The sequence below is a fragment of the Grampus griseus genome, assembly GCF_964374135.1.
Source record: "Grampus griseus genome assembly, chromosome: 13".
NCBI lineage: Eukaryota > Metazoa > Chordata > Mammalia > Artiodactyla > Delphinidae > Grampus > Grampus griseus.
This window is the reverse complement of record NC_139007.1, coordinates 9,691,963-9,707,154: the sequence shown is the minus strand read 5'-3', so window position 1 is coordinate 9,707,154 and position 15,192 is coordinate 9,691,963. Positions and strand designations below refer to the sequence as shown.

The 15,192-nt window shown below is 44.2% G+C and overlaps 1 protein-coding gene across 3 annotated transcripts in view; it reads right to left on the bottom strand.

Moving 5' to 3' along the window:
- Positions 1-15,192, bottom strand: part of KCNQ5 (potassium voltage-gated channel subfamily Q member 5) — a gene marked incomplete at its 5' end in the record, with an annotated part of 580,981 nt that overhangs the window by 62,247 nt on the left and 503,542 nt on the right. For 2 of the 3 annotated variants that reach the window (XM_082669167.1, XM_082669169.1), the window contains one exon: positions 10,491-10,547. The exons of the other annotated variant lie outside the window; for it this stretch is intronic. In XM_082669167.1, the coding sequence (XP_082525293.1) occupies positions 10,491-10,547 (57 nt within the window). The remainder of the gene's footprint in view (positions 1-10,490; positions 10,548-15,192) is intronic. 3 annotated transcript variants of the gene reach the window in all.

Genomic DNA, 15,192 nt, shown 5'->3' with positions numbered 1-15,192 from the left:
CTTTGTTATTTCTAAAACATTTGTACGGGAAAATGGGGATGACAGTTACACATGCACATGTATCTACAGGCTGAATGCATTTTATACTCCAGGCAAGATTACGATTTCCACATCCATGCAGTCTCAGAGCGGCTGGCGGCACTGCAAACAATATTAAACATACGACACTTAACACCACGTTCATTCTGGTGAGACAAAAACCACACAAGGTAGAACGAACACAGCTTATAATGAACGAGATGACTGACTGATGGAATGAGATGCTGTGTTCACCAGCAGTTTCCTGATATTCGTACAGGTTATTGATTTGCTTGGCAGCTCCTGGTAAATTATATTTGTTCACGTTCAGTTCTCAGACACCAGCTAGGCCTGAACTGAGGTCGGTTGATAAAGGAAGTGTTAACAAGGCAGCAAAACACAGCGTGCACCTCCGGGCCCTCCTGAGCACGGGTCGGGCGTGAAGGGCCGGGAAGGGCAGACTGCAATCAGAGACCTGGATTGGAGGCCTCGCCTCTAGCTTGGAGATAAAAATAGCAACATAGCTGAGGGACTTCTGTGGGCATCAGATGAACTGTATGAAGCTTTGTGGACCCAGTTTGTTTGTGTTCTTGTTCTTTTATAAACTACTGTGCTATTCATTAGAAAGTGATGCCATGGGGGGAGGGATAAATTGGGATACTAACATACACACACTACTATATGTGGAGCCCTACGTCAAGGACACCCTACATCAAGGACACAGGACAAAAACGACGGAATTAACCGAGCCCCCATAGCAACTCTTGCCATGGTCTCTCCTAATCTAAACTGGACAGCACCCACCCCACCCCGACTCCATACTAGGCAAAATAATCACCATGTAGTAACCTTGTATCCTCCTGACCAATCACCTAATGCCATCCTGACAGCAGGAATTTTCTTTGTCTTGAGGCTATAAAGGTTGGCTACAAGCCCACAAAGGCGGTCGGCTCTCCCTGGTCTATCAGGGAGTGGGCCCGCGGGATTCGCAGCGCCCCTCACCATCTCTGCTGTTTGTTCTCAATAAACTCACTCTTTTCTAAAATTCTTCAGGTCTGGACATTCTTCTTCCAACCCGCGCTTGGACCACGACATTTTGGTGGCCTGTACGGGGACATCTCCTCCCCCACCTCCTCTCCTCATTCCTTGGGACCTCTGTGAACAGGCAAGCTTCCGTGAAAGCAACAGAGGAACTCTGGCCAGGGCCACACCCTGGTGTGTTCCGAAGGCTCCACGGCTCGCTTTGCCCCAGTAACTGCCGCCCAGAACGGGTGAGGGTCCCTCTGTCTTCCTCCTGACTGCGGACTAGGTCGATTGATATTATGTGGGCACAGGTCAGGCATTTAAAAGCCATTAGGGCGCTTGCCGCTTTAAGACTCCCGTGAAAGGATAAGGGGGTCAGGGAACAGACCAGGCTGTTAGCGCATCTGTCCCCAGCAAGACAACTTCCGTGCACCGTGAGGCACGTATTGGTTCAAACAGAACACTGAGCCCCCTCCCGTTGGCCGCCGCCTTCCCGGCAGGACTACAAGGCCGAGTCCTCAGCCTGTCTTCTCTGTTACGCTTTCACCTTTTTCTCCGTCCAGATTGACTTACAGGAGCCTAAGTGTTGCCTCTGAGCCATCCCGGGAGTGCTTTTCACATTTCAGGGCATCGCCAAGCGGTGAGTCACCCGGTGGGTCCCGGGAATCTCTCTTTTCTTTCTTCCCTGCCCGAGTCGCATGGTGCCTCAGTCGCACGCTCAGGGGTCACCTCTCACGGTCAGATGCGATTGTTGGGACAGTCGGCCCATTCTGTGCCTTAGTCACATGGAGAGATCACCGGGACAAAGGGGACGCCTCTCTGTCAGCTGGTGACTCTCAGTACCCCCTTTCTACGGCGTACAGGCTAAGGATGGGTTCTGCTATGTCTCGGGAGCCTCCCTCAGACTCACCCGTCGGCTGTATCCTCAGAAACGGGAAAATTTTGACCCTGAAAATCTCAAATAGAAGAGGCTCATTTTCTTTTGTAACACGGCTTGGCCCCAGTATAAACTGGGGGACCAAGAACAGTGGCCTCCTAATGGCACACTAAATTATAACACGATCCTCCAACTTGATCTCTTTTGGCGGAAACAAGGAGAGGACTCAGAGGTTCCTTACGTCCAGACCTTTATGGCCCGTAGTCAGCATCCGGAGCCTAGGGACTCATGCCGCATGTGTCTTTCTGTTGCTGCCTTATCCCCCCGGCCCCCCCTGTCTCCCTCTCCAGCAGAACTCTTAGATGACCCTCTACTCGACCTCTCCTGTCCCCCGCCCCATGAACCCCCTGCTTCAGCCCCCGACTCCATCTCAACCCACAGCTCCCCATCAGCCATCCCCTTATCAGGGCGAAAGCCCCTCTCCCCTCCCCACACAAGATCCAGGCCTGCCCAACGCCAGAAAGTAGCAAATGGAGACATGGGCACTATTAGAGTCCATGTTCCCTTTCCCATCTCTGACATTTCCCAAATTCAAAACAAGTTAGGTTCCTTCAGTCAGGATGGCCACAATATTCTTTAGACTCCAGAGAAAACTAGTTAAGATAAAAATTTTTTGAGATTGCAAAAGGGGTTTCTTTTTGCATGTGCAGTTAGAAAAGCTAGTCTGGGGCTTCCCTGGTGGCGCAGTGGTTGAGAGTTCGCCTGCCAATGCAGGGCAGACGGGTTCGTGCCCCGGTCTGGGAAGATCCCACATGCCGCGGAGCGGCTGGACCCGTGAGCCATGGCCGCTGAGCCTGCACGTCCGGAGCCTGTGCTCTGCAATGGGAGAGGCCACAACAGTGAGAGGCCCGCATACCACAAATAGTTTTTTCAGAATCCTGACCCTGAGAGAACAAAAATATGCCTAGGAAAAAGTCTGAAGTTAACTCTTATCATGTCCTTGAGCTATAAACACAGCCCACTTTGCCTGAGACTTCAGCCTTGGGTTAATTAGTAGAACTTCAAGCCAAGGGGGAAAAAAAAAAAAAGAGGCAAAGAGACATTTTAAATCTCAAGTGGAAACTATGAGATCTCTGACGGCCTGGATATATGTTTATGTCTCAGTATGTGTCTGTGTCTTTGGATAACATTGCTGAGGTTAATTTGTAAATGAGCTCCATTTAATTGGCTTAAAAGAAAAGTAAGCACTTACAAATAAACCAATTCTAAAACAAGAAAAATTAAGCTAAATTTCAGGTTCACGTGAACTGGGAAACAGTCAATATTAAATTAATACCTGGTGTTAATGTTTTTGTTTGTTGATCTAATTAATATAGACATGTCTTGAGCCATCAACATTAAGTATAATACTTTTATTGTGACTAGGTTTAATATAAACTAAATAAGATCTTATTATATCTGCTGCAAATTTGTCAGCAATGAAAATAACTCAATGTGAAGAAACTTTTTTTTTTTTTTTTTTGCAGTATGCGGGCCTCTCACTGTTGTGGCCTCTCCCATTGCGGAGCACAGGCTCCGGACGTGCAGGCTCAGTGGCCATGGCTCACGGGCCCAGCCACTCCGTGGCATGTGGGATCTTCCTGGACCGGGGCACGAACCCGTGTCCCCTGCATCGGCAGGCGGACTCTCAACCACTGCGCCACCAGGGAAGCCCAATGTGAAGAAACTTTTAAGAAAAGAAAATACAAATGAGATAAGAGTTTTGGGTGAACCTTTTAGGAATAATTATGTTTTAGAAATGTCTACTTAAGAATAATCTCTCCAGATATTCGACAACTTAAAACATTTAGAGTTGTGCTAAATTAAGTGAAAGGATGGAAGTTTATTAAATAACTAGGCCATTTCCAAATAAAATAAGATACTGAAACATTAATTACTGAACATTGGCTTCCTTTTACAGAGAAACAAAAGGTTTGGAACTATTAAAAAATGTGTTTGGTGCCACACTGAGATATTTTCTATAAGAAAGCACATTCTTAAAAAATTATTATTTGGATATATGTTTACCAATCTACAGAGTGCTGACATAAAGGACAGTTCATGGTTGCTTAAGGAAAGTAGGATGTATGTTTTTAGTAAAAAAAGGTATGAGGAATGGAATTACATTTTATTAAGAAAAAAGGAAGTAGGTCTAATTTAGAGTTGACTGCTCCTGAATGGAAAAATAAAGTGAGAGATACAGAAAGTGATAGAAAGTTTTGTGAAAAGTGGCCCCTGAGGAAAGAGTTTTATGCATGGTCAGGACTAAGTTTATAATGAATTTAATTAAGTAAATGAATTTTAGAAGTAAGCTGGTGCAAAACTTGAATTCGGCTTTTCTTTCTGTTAAGAGGACAAGTTTTCTTAAAATGTTGAACTGCCTCTGATAACAGATTTTAAATTTCTTTACCTCTTATGTGATCTGTTCTGTACTTGCCTTTGAAATCTTTTATTGTTACCTTGGCTAAGTAAATAACTATTGCTTCCTTAAGTGCTGTGTTCCACAACAGTAACCAAGTTACTTTGTTAATTTTATTGTGATCAGATTTTAAACGTGCCTTCTTACCATGCCTTCATAAGTCTTTTGGCATTATAGACACTTACAGTTTCACTCTAATGCCTTTGCAAAAATGCTTCCTCTTCAAGAAGATTTATAAAAAGGACTTTTGAATAAATACAAGTTTCTGACTTTCAGACTATAATGCCAAACTTGGTAAGAAACTGAAGAATTCGAATGAAAAACCTGATGGCTTCATAAAGCTGTTAACAAAAAGGATTAATTAGCAAGGACTGAATGAACTGGTAAATGTGGTTATAATTTTCTATAATTATAGAAAATTTGCATTCTATCTGAAAAATTACTGGTTTGAACCTCTGTTTTCCAGGTGTAAGGAAAACCTTCCCCTCAAACAAATTCTGACTTACGGTAATTTGGTAAATTATACCTTTGTGAGCAAAATTGAAACATTTACCTCTTGCCTCTGTCTGCTTCCTCCAGAGATGGGAAACTCTTAGGTTCCCAGCAGCTTTATCAGATAAATTAGGAAGGCTACCTCACTAACAGGTACAGAGATCTCAAGGTATTTTGGGAACCTTGAAAAGGGAGTTATTCCCCTAGATCTGGTAAGCGAAATCTGTGACAGGCCCTTGGTGTGAATTTCCTAGCCCTGAGAGGTCTTTTAAAAGTTCAGTCTGAGACTCCTTATAAAAATTTCTGCATGCAGAAAGCCTATATGATCAGTTATATAAATCATCAGGCCAAGCTTAGTGAGACCAGGCTGAAATATCGTTCTCTCTCTGTTAAGAGAACCAAGTTTTCTTGGAATGTTGCTTTTAATAACAGACTATGTAAATTTCTTTGCCTTTAAGCAATTTGTATTTACTTTTAAAATCTTTTGTTACTTTGGTAAATAAATATTATTTCACAATGATCTATGAAGATCTTGGCACACACAGATAAAGTTCATTCTGCTTCTACAAAAATCAACCCCTCACTGCCAGACTTTTGCCATCCTGATGTCCTTAAAACATGGCAACTGTCTATTCCTAAATCAGGGAATTTAAAATGGGTAAACAATAGCTGTCAATCAGTCAGGGCTATGGAAAATCCAAGAGGGCTGCTTGGCTTTTTCCAGCTCCCTGACAAACCTCGTTTTTCATTTGATGGGGTAAAGCCTTCCCTGGCTGCAGGGTTAATGCCCTCACAATGAGAAAAAAAAAATTACGTTTCACTGAATACTAAATTCTAGTTTTGTTAATTAAGGTCTGTGTTACCGAGACTCACTTCTCAGATAGTTCCTTGATGTTATGTTATATTGCTAAAAAGTTTAATTGAATTATTAAAGGACACTCTAGTTTGTTTCTAAAGCTTATCTCAGTAATCTGTTTTCGGATGAAGATCAGATGCCCCAGACCTACAATCAGGGGATTATGCATACTGGAAAAGACATAATTTAAAGGACTGTCTGCAAGCTGGATGGATGGGGACCCGTTTTGGGCTGGCTAAACGGCTTTCTTTGTAACTATACCCTCAATTTTAATCAGACTAGCCTGGAGTGGGGTCCCTGGTCAGAGGAGGATGAATATGATGTATTGCATGAAGGTAATTTCACTTTATGTTGGGGAAATTCAAGGAAAAATGCGACTAAGAAATATATTAATGAAGACCATATCCCCATAAATAGCTTGGCATTGGGAACTAAATATGTGGGGATTGGTGTGACCACCAGACGCTTACTTAGTTTAACCTCCCGACAAGACTCTCCTCCAAAATATAACATAATTCAACTAACATTCAGGAATTTGTTATGCCAATCCCCCGGTCACACTCATAATCAGTCAGAGCCCGGATTCTCCCCTTTATGTATAGATGATTACTTCCTTGGAGTTTGGCCTTCCCAATCTAATCCTAGGCCGTGGGACCCCAGTCTATTTCCAGAGGAAAACTCCCAAAAGGTCAGGGCCTGGCTCTGGGGACCCACATGGGGGTATCCTTGAGGGGCACCGGATTTTCATCTCTATGCAGTAACGGGGTCTATCTGGATCTTCCCACACTTTGGAGGGGCCCCTGCACAATGACTGCTGTGGTCCCAGAGGCGACCATTATGACTACAAAGGATTTAGCTTCCTCAGGAGGGGCTCCCAACTTGGGTCCTTCCTGGAGGAGGCCTTAAGACCTGTCCCAGAGAGACAAAAACGAGCCACGGGTTGGGGGGGAGGGGAATGCTTATGATAACCCAATTCTTGATCAGCCCGAAATAATATGTAGCATCTGTAGAGGGCTCTCCTGGTTTGCAGGCGTACCCCTCTTAGAGAGGAGTGTTCTCCATCTCACCATCACGGTCCAGGAACCTTGGAAGGCTGAGGTACTAAGGAACAGCAGTCAGCCCCAGGCTCTCCGTCCGAGGGGGTTTTACAAAACAGGCGGGCCCTTAGTGTTATAACAGCTGAGGCGGGGGGTGTCTGTGCCCTACTAAACCAGACAGGCTGCTTCTATATTAATACCTCCGGCCAGGCTGAAGAGGACCTTCAGATTCTAAAGAAAAACATCAAATTAATAGAAGATTTAAAAGAGAGAGCAGGACAGGGCCCCAGTTGGCTTTCCAGCCTCCTCTCCTCTCTGGGGATCCAGATATGGACGTGGCTATTGCCCTTGTTGGGACCATTAATCCTGATATCCTCTGTTTTGTTGCTTGGCCCCTGTATTATTAACACATTATCTAAGTTCGTCTCCCGACAGGTTCAAAAGATTCAATTCCAGGTGGTGCTACAACAAGGATACCAGCCAGTTGGCACAAGGACTACGTTGGGACAAGCCGCCTTATCATTCCACGGACTCTCATCTCCCTCCGTAAATACACCCTGACAGAGGGCGGGCACTGGGCCTCAGGGCCCCATGACGCCCGGGCCAGCAGGAAGAAGCTAGGAACGGTCATCGCCCCTTTCCCCAGTGACCTGGGCTCCTATGGCCCGAGATGGGGATAGGCAGATAGTTACTCATGAGCAGGGTGTTAAGGGGCCAAAGATTTGGCCCACAAATAAAAAGATGGGAGAATGTAGAGCCCTGCATCAAGGACACCCTACATCAAGGACACAGGACAAAAACTCCAGGATTAACCGAGCCCCCATAGCAACTGTTGCCACGGTCTCTCCTAATCTAAACTGGACAGCACCCACCCCACCCCGACTCCATACTAGGCAAAATATTCACCATGTAGTAACCTTGTATCCTCCTGACCAATCACCTAATGCCATCCTGCCAGCAGGAATTTTCTTTGTCCTGAGGCTATAAAGGTTGGCTACTAGCCCACAAAGGGGGTCGGCTCTCCCTGGTCTCTCAGGAAGTGGGCCCGCGGGATTCGCAGCGCCCCTCACCATCTCTGTTGTTTGTTCTCAATAAACTCACTCTCTTCTAAAATACCTCATGTCTGGACATTCTTTTTCCAACCCGCGCTCGGACCACAACACTATACATGAAATAGACAGCTAATAAGAACCTGCTGTACAGCACAGGGAACTCTACTCAATACTCTGTAATAACCTATATCGGAAAAGAATCTAAAAGAGTGGATATATGTATAGGTATAACTGATTCACTTTGCTGTACACCTGAAACTAACACAACATCGTAAATCAACTCTACTCCAATAAAAATATTAAAAAAATCCACTTCCATTTTTATGCTAAAAAAATAGTGATGCTGCTACAGAGTGAGGGACCCAGGGTTCTCCAGGCCTGAAGCAGTGGACAGGAAGGGTCTGAGGCCCACAGTCTGGCTGCAGCCTTTGTGGGACGTGGAGGCAGCATTCTCACAGATACGGATTATCCGAGACCAAGTGGAGGCCCTTTCTCTTCCACTTTCCGCCACGTCCACTGTCCCCAACTGCAGTGTGCAAACAGCAGATGTGTTGAGTGGATCTGTGCTGTGTAGGTAACAAGAACAGTAACGCTGATTCTTCCATGCCTAGTTGCTTAACAAATGATGTTCTAAAAAGACACCACGTTGTGTGTGTGTTTACGTGAAAACACATCAAACAATGAACTGTGCTGGTCAGCAAGTCCTGGTAATGATATAAACACTCTGGCCATGCAGCTGACAGCTCCGATCCGAAGGGCAGACACAGCTGAGCGGCCGGACTGAAGGCACATGCAGAGAGCAGGCAGGCGGGTTGACACGGGAGTCAGCAGTTCAGGGCTCTTAAGACAATCCCATCAGGCAAGGCTCTCTCTGTACTTGACCAATGTGTGATTACATGGTGGATTCACTCAGCAATAGCAATAATAACATCGTAATGCTGCATCTTCTTATTCCCAGGCTAGGTTCTCCATGTCATCCAAAACTCACAACATCTAAACAAATCCTCAAAGGGATGGTGCTCAAAGTGTCTACTCTTTTCAAGCTTGTTTTTTTAATAGTAAAAATTTCAAACCTCTTTTCAGTTTCGGCCAATCTGTTCCATCATTTAAATTTATGATGATCTGGTTCAGGAACACACCACTGCACCTTTATTTAGAATAACGAATGGCTCATCAACAGAGCTGCCATTACAAGTGTTCTCACTATACTTTATCTAACCCATTACCTTTTCTGGAACTAACAGATGCTAATTACTATAGAAGGTTGGGTTTAGTTAATATCAAATTATTTCTCAAGCTTTCAAGATATCTCTCTTTCCTTTGCCAACTGAATGAAGAGGAAACTGATAAAAACATCATAAAACCATTTAACATGAAATTTAGTTTTCACTCTTTTAAAAATTTCAATTGCTAAAAAAGTAAAAAAATCTAAAATAGGTATCAGCATTAAATCCACCATGGTTTATTTACAGTAACAAAATATTTAAAAACAATTGCTCCTATAAGAATATTTTTAAAAATTGCCCCTATAAAACATTTAATATTGTCTTTAAGAATTAATGGAAAGTGGAAATAATATTATTTTCTGAATATTAGTACAATTTAAGGCACTTAAGTTGATATTTGAGTTCCAGGTGCCTCTTCCCCTTTTGTCCTTCTAAAGTACATGAATGTTTGCCAATGTCTAATGTTAAAAAAATTCTCTAGAACTATTTTAAAGTGAACTCAACATAGTACACACTAAATTAGAAAAAAAAAAGATGTAATGTTTTCAGTCTTTGTTCTGACATAATTGTATGACAGTTAAGAATAACATCCTAATCCAGAACTTTTTAGCCAAACAAAATTTCCTTTTCCAAGGCAAAGATCTGTTCTTGTGTCCTCCTACAAAAACGTCACTTTCATTTATGTTTCTAGTTCGCTTCCCCTTTGGAAATCAACAGAGTATCTTGATTAGATGACTATTAAATGGACTAGGTGGCTGTTACTGAAAACACACATTGATTACAAATATAGACTCTTCACGAGTCCACTGAAGTTTTCATTATTTTTTGGCTTTTTTCTGTGATACCTATGAACATGATTTTTGAGGAAGGTTTACGTAACAGTGTTTTTAGGTAGATTGCCAAAGATTATCCCCAAGAGACAACAAAGAGGTCTCTCTTTGGAGAAAGCAACCAAAAGGTTGCTGTGGTCATTGATGGTGTGCAGCCCCTTGTCAACTTCAAATGGCTGGGAAGCAGCCGACCACGGGATGATCCCTGCCAGGGACTGGGCGGCATCATGACATCCTCATGGGAATCCTCTCGGACTCAGAACCCTGGAGTTACTGGTACGCTTAATTAGGGCTTTAGCCCTTCACAGGATTAGCATCCTACAAATTCTCGCCTCTGGCACAATATGCCTATGGAACCAGGACAACCCAGTGCGTGCACAGCGCAGCATCGTCCCACCACCAGGAGGCGCTGCGCGGACCTGCCTGTTTGTCCCCAGGGCTGAGAGGGTCCAAGCAGGCAACAGGCAGCAGGGGAATTACAAGCGCGTTGGAAACCTCATTCAAGAGTCCTTAGAAGAGTGAGTCTGAGCAGGGCTCAGTAGGGTGGCAGAGTAACCTGGTCATGCACCTGAGGTTAGTTGGCATTCTCAGATCTCATGTCAGTAGCCGGGATGCTGGTACCTCTGCTTCCATGAGGTGTGTATTCTGAAGAGCTTCTGCTTATGACTACAGACCTTACTAGGAGTGAGGAGACACAGCAGCAGTTACTAGGTGGTCACCACCAGGAAAGTGCTCAGGGGTTTGTGGTCTTTCTTGAAAAACAAAGCCATTTGGCTTCATTGTTTCTCATATGTTAGTACAAGGACTAGTTAAACACTAAGGACAAACTGTGTAGTTTAATTGTGCTGCTCAAAACAGATCCAGTGCTCTTAATGGTTAAGTAGAAATAATAAGATTTGACATAGGCATTCCAAACGATGGTAGTCTATGTCTTAGCATCTGTTTCACACAAAAATAAGAACATAAATATTTTAGGATATAGCAACCTTTGTAGTAAATAACAATGCAACATAGTATAAATGATGGAGGAGTGAAATATTCCAGAACTTTTGAAGATAAATACTTATAGGAATCAATGAAATAAATAACATTAATTGCTTTGAAATTAAAAAAATTCTTGATTTGTATGAAGCCTGCACTTGTAGTTAAGATTCATAACCGGTTGTAAGAACGCATGTGCCAAAAGACAGAAGAAAATATTCTAGGTTGGATATAAGAAGAAAAGCATTTTTCTTGTATTAAGTCTTACTATGTGTTTTTAAAAGACTAAATCCTTTCCCTCTATCAATAAAGGTGAACAGAAGGAGAGACCATTTAAAAAAAATGTTTTTGAAACAACCTAGCCTTTTGCCAATAAGGATACAAGCTGACTACACTGAGAAAAGAAAAACGGTCTTGTCTTACTGAGTTTAGTTTAACAACACATGTAGATCATTCACTGTACACAGAAGAAAGAAAATGTAAACAGTGGAAAATAAATGCAGAAGAAATATAGCACACAATGTTTTCCATCAGTGTTCTAGATTCTCTCCCAAGACTCACACTTCTCAGAACCTAATAAAGGCAAGCACTCAGGAGCAGTTCCGGCAAAGCACCTGGTGGATCACAGCACAGGATGAAATGTAATAAAAGAGTATCACTTATGCTTTAACTTTTAAGATACCCATCTTCGTAACAGCCTCACAAGTACCTGTTAAAGCAACTTCAGAGAGTCCTACTAGGAAGTCCAGCAGGGTTCCCTTAGTGCCTCATAAAGTGCCTTAAGGCAGTTTAACTACAAAGCAGGCACACAGCCACCAAGTGTTGATTAAGGAGACAGAGTAAAGCAGAAGCAATGAGATTTACAGATAATCCCCAAATCTCTGATGTATGATCTATACCTGCAGCAATAAAAACTTAACAGGTAGGAAGAAGTAAAAGCTTTCTTGTACCATCGTGATGACTAACAACCTAATCAACCTTGTCAAGGAGGAAGAGAAAAAGGTGAGGATACTGGCTGAATCCAGCTGGATGGGTTTACAGGTAGATTCTCTTCTCAGAAAGTGACAATTTATACCCAAACAGAGAACCATCTAGCTTAAAAAATGAGTTGGAAAAATTACTTAACGGAATGATTAATTAAAATAAATCAATAGACACCATTTACTACCACATATGAGATTAGAACTGTTTTAGTGGGAAGATAGAGGGAAACAAGTGAATGGTGAAATGATGCCCAAGAAGCTGTGTTTACGGCTTCAGCTGAGGAACAAAGCAGGCTCAGTTGAGATGAACGGGGATTCACACCTGACCCTGTACCGATGTTCACTCCTGTTCAGCTGAGCTAGATTAAAAAGCTCTTTTGGAGACTGATGAGTTGGATTTTTTTCTTTCTTGGCCGCACTGTGTGGCATTCGGTATCTTAGCTCCATGACCAGGGATTGAACCCCTGCCCCTGCAGTGGAAGTCCTAACCACTGGACCGCCAGGGAATTCCCTGACGAGTTGTATTTTTAAAGAAAAATTCTGGATCTGTCACAAACAACATGTAACCAGCTTGGGGCTGCGTGTCTTTCCTTAGCCCAAGATGCTGTACGTGAATTTTTAGAAAACATATCCTAACCTCAGTGTAGAAAGACAAAATCTAACAAGAATGTCCCGAAGCAGGGAACCCAGTACCCCAGGGGTGCACGTGAGCTTGTGCAGTGCCCACTCCATTCTGCAGAGAGAGGCCTGATCTACAATCCTGGCCCCTCAGTCGGAGGGCGCCAGTGCCGGAGGGGCGCTGGCCGCTGTATTAGACTCTTCTACATCTGGGACCCTCCAAGCTCTCAGAACAGAGAAACCGGCTGCCCGCCCCACCCCCCCCAACGCCACCTCCCGAGGAAGTATTTATGAGATTGCAGGCTCTGGAGGACAACAGAGTTGGCTGCAGCGCATCTACGCTGGTCCATCTGAATCACATCAATACAGCCTTGGCCCAAGCAGTAAAGGCTCTGCACTTGGGCTGTGCTGGTCAGTCCATCTGAACTTGGGTCCAGCGCCCAACGGCAATATTCTGGACCCAGAGCTGCTTCCTCCAAGGGGGAATTCTCATTAGGATGCACTTCCTTTGAGCGGATTTGCTGGAGTGCCGGCAACTTTGTTATTTCCTGAGATGTTGCTATTGTTGTTACAACATACTGCATCCATTAGGCAGCCTTGTTCATTTCAGGGCCACAGCAGGGGGAAGAAAAGGTAATATTCAAGCGGGGCTGCAGCTTATTTCCTTCAGATTATTGACATGTTTTTAATTTTTCATTTTCTCTTTCTATATTCCTCCTCTTTACCTCTTCTGTTGGTGTTTTATCTCTCTTCGCATAAAGTACTGGAGGTCAGGGGCATTTTATTACTCCATCCAAGGGGTATTTATTGAGCACATGCCCTGTCATAGCTTCACACACGGTGACGTGATGTGTAACCGGAAGGCAGCAGACCCGAGTGTGTGTGGGTGAAGCGTGAAGTAAGGCACGCATGCCACGCACGAACACACCGTGTGTTCGTGGTGATTTCTGCCAAATGGCCAATGACCACAGAGAAGCCAGAAATCTCTGTATGATCCTCTGAGTCAATAGCCCAGCTCAGTGGTTCCATGTATATTCCATGTATACCTGCCAACAGGGGAGTGAGCTTTGACAGACTCAGTCCCAAGCATGCAGAACAGATTTTAACATCATGACATTTAAAACGTTTGGTTGTAGTCTTTTTGGTTCGTGTTTGGCCCGAGGGGCGGCAGCTAGACCGCCTGGGTTCTGCCTGTGCTCTCTGCTTGGGTGACCTAGGAAGAAGTGCAGCATCACCGCCAGCCCAAGGTGGCCCCTCACTCAGTGCCGCCATGGAGGCTGTGCTGAAGCAAACACCTCCACACCATTTGCAAATGTCCCCTTTGGAGGATGAAACCGAGACAGGTGACCTGATTCTCAGGTAGCTGCAGAGTCCCTGCCAAAGAGGGTCTCTGCCCTTAGGACTTGGAGATAGGTTCCTCTTTCTTTTTTATTTATTTTTTTAACATTAACTGTAAATTGATAGGTTCCTCTTTGAGATAGTCTGTAAATGGATAGCTCCCAAGACAAGGAAGACTTCAAATGTCCCCAAAGAGACTAAAAGAGCTTATAATGGCTATAATTCATTTTGTTTAACTTTCTTTGAGTAGTTTCCACACAGAAGGAGGGTGGGGTTTGCGTGGAGTCTACACAAAGGAGGACCAGAGAATCAGGGCTATTCAGCCTGCCTCTTCCAGGGTCTAATGCCCAGAACCTCTTTTTGGGCACAAATCTCTCTAAAATGGAGAAGAGCAACTCTTCAAGCTATTAAAACTTTCTGGAAATACCACCCAGGAATAGCCCATGCCTTCTGCTCTCTATCTGCCACATAAGAGAAGGGTCTCTACCACCACCTCCTGTGTAGGCTTCCCTACCCTGGAGGAGTGGGTGCGTCTGACCATGCCCGCCTCCCATCGTAAACGAATGCGTTTATGTTTCGGTTCATAAGCGTTGTAAGTGTTAACTGAGATAATGCAGAAATGGATGACCCAGAGACTCATCACCTCAAGAGAACTCTCAAAACTGATTTCAGGACATGAAGAAACGTGTCATTAGTATATCAGTACCGAGCTAAAGGAACAACCCCTGCCCAGGGCTGGCCAGGGGTTGCCTGTGTTTCCTCATTACTAGAACGGGTGTCAATGACAGGAAAAGCCTTGTGTCCCTTGTGGAGAAGAATTCCAGGTGTCTGGGACTCCCTGTTGCTTCTGCCTCTGTCCCCCGTTACCCCACCTGTGCTGGGACCCGCCTGCTCTGTCCTCCAGGGCTCTGCTCCCAAACCCAGACCTTCCCTGGCACTCAGGAACCCAGATTAAAATGTTCTCTTTCAGCTCCTTTTCCCTCTGGGTCTAGTTTTCTGCTATTCAGTCTGATACAGCATTTATTTCCTTCTAAGGCACGAAAGAATGACCACACAGCGTAGCTGATCTGGTGAAGTGTCCAGGAGGATTACCTTCTTCCTAAAGGAAGGGAGACTATTCGTTTGGATCAGGTCACCTGAGTAGACCTCAGCTCTGAATGAGCGGGAGATGTTGCACAGAGAGTGTTCTTACCTCCTGGACACAGTGTTCATTTTGTCCCTCACTCCTACCCCCTCCCCATACCATACTGTTTCTCACTTTAAAAGAAGGACCCTGGTGAAGGGGAGTATATCTTATCCTGCTTCATGGGATTTGAATACTTGGGTAAGACTCCTGTCTGGGAAAACAGTAGCAAGGAACAACCAAAGACCATAATTATTATTTTTACCCCAAACATCCCATG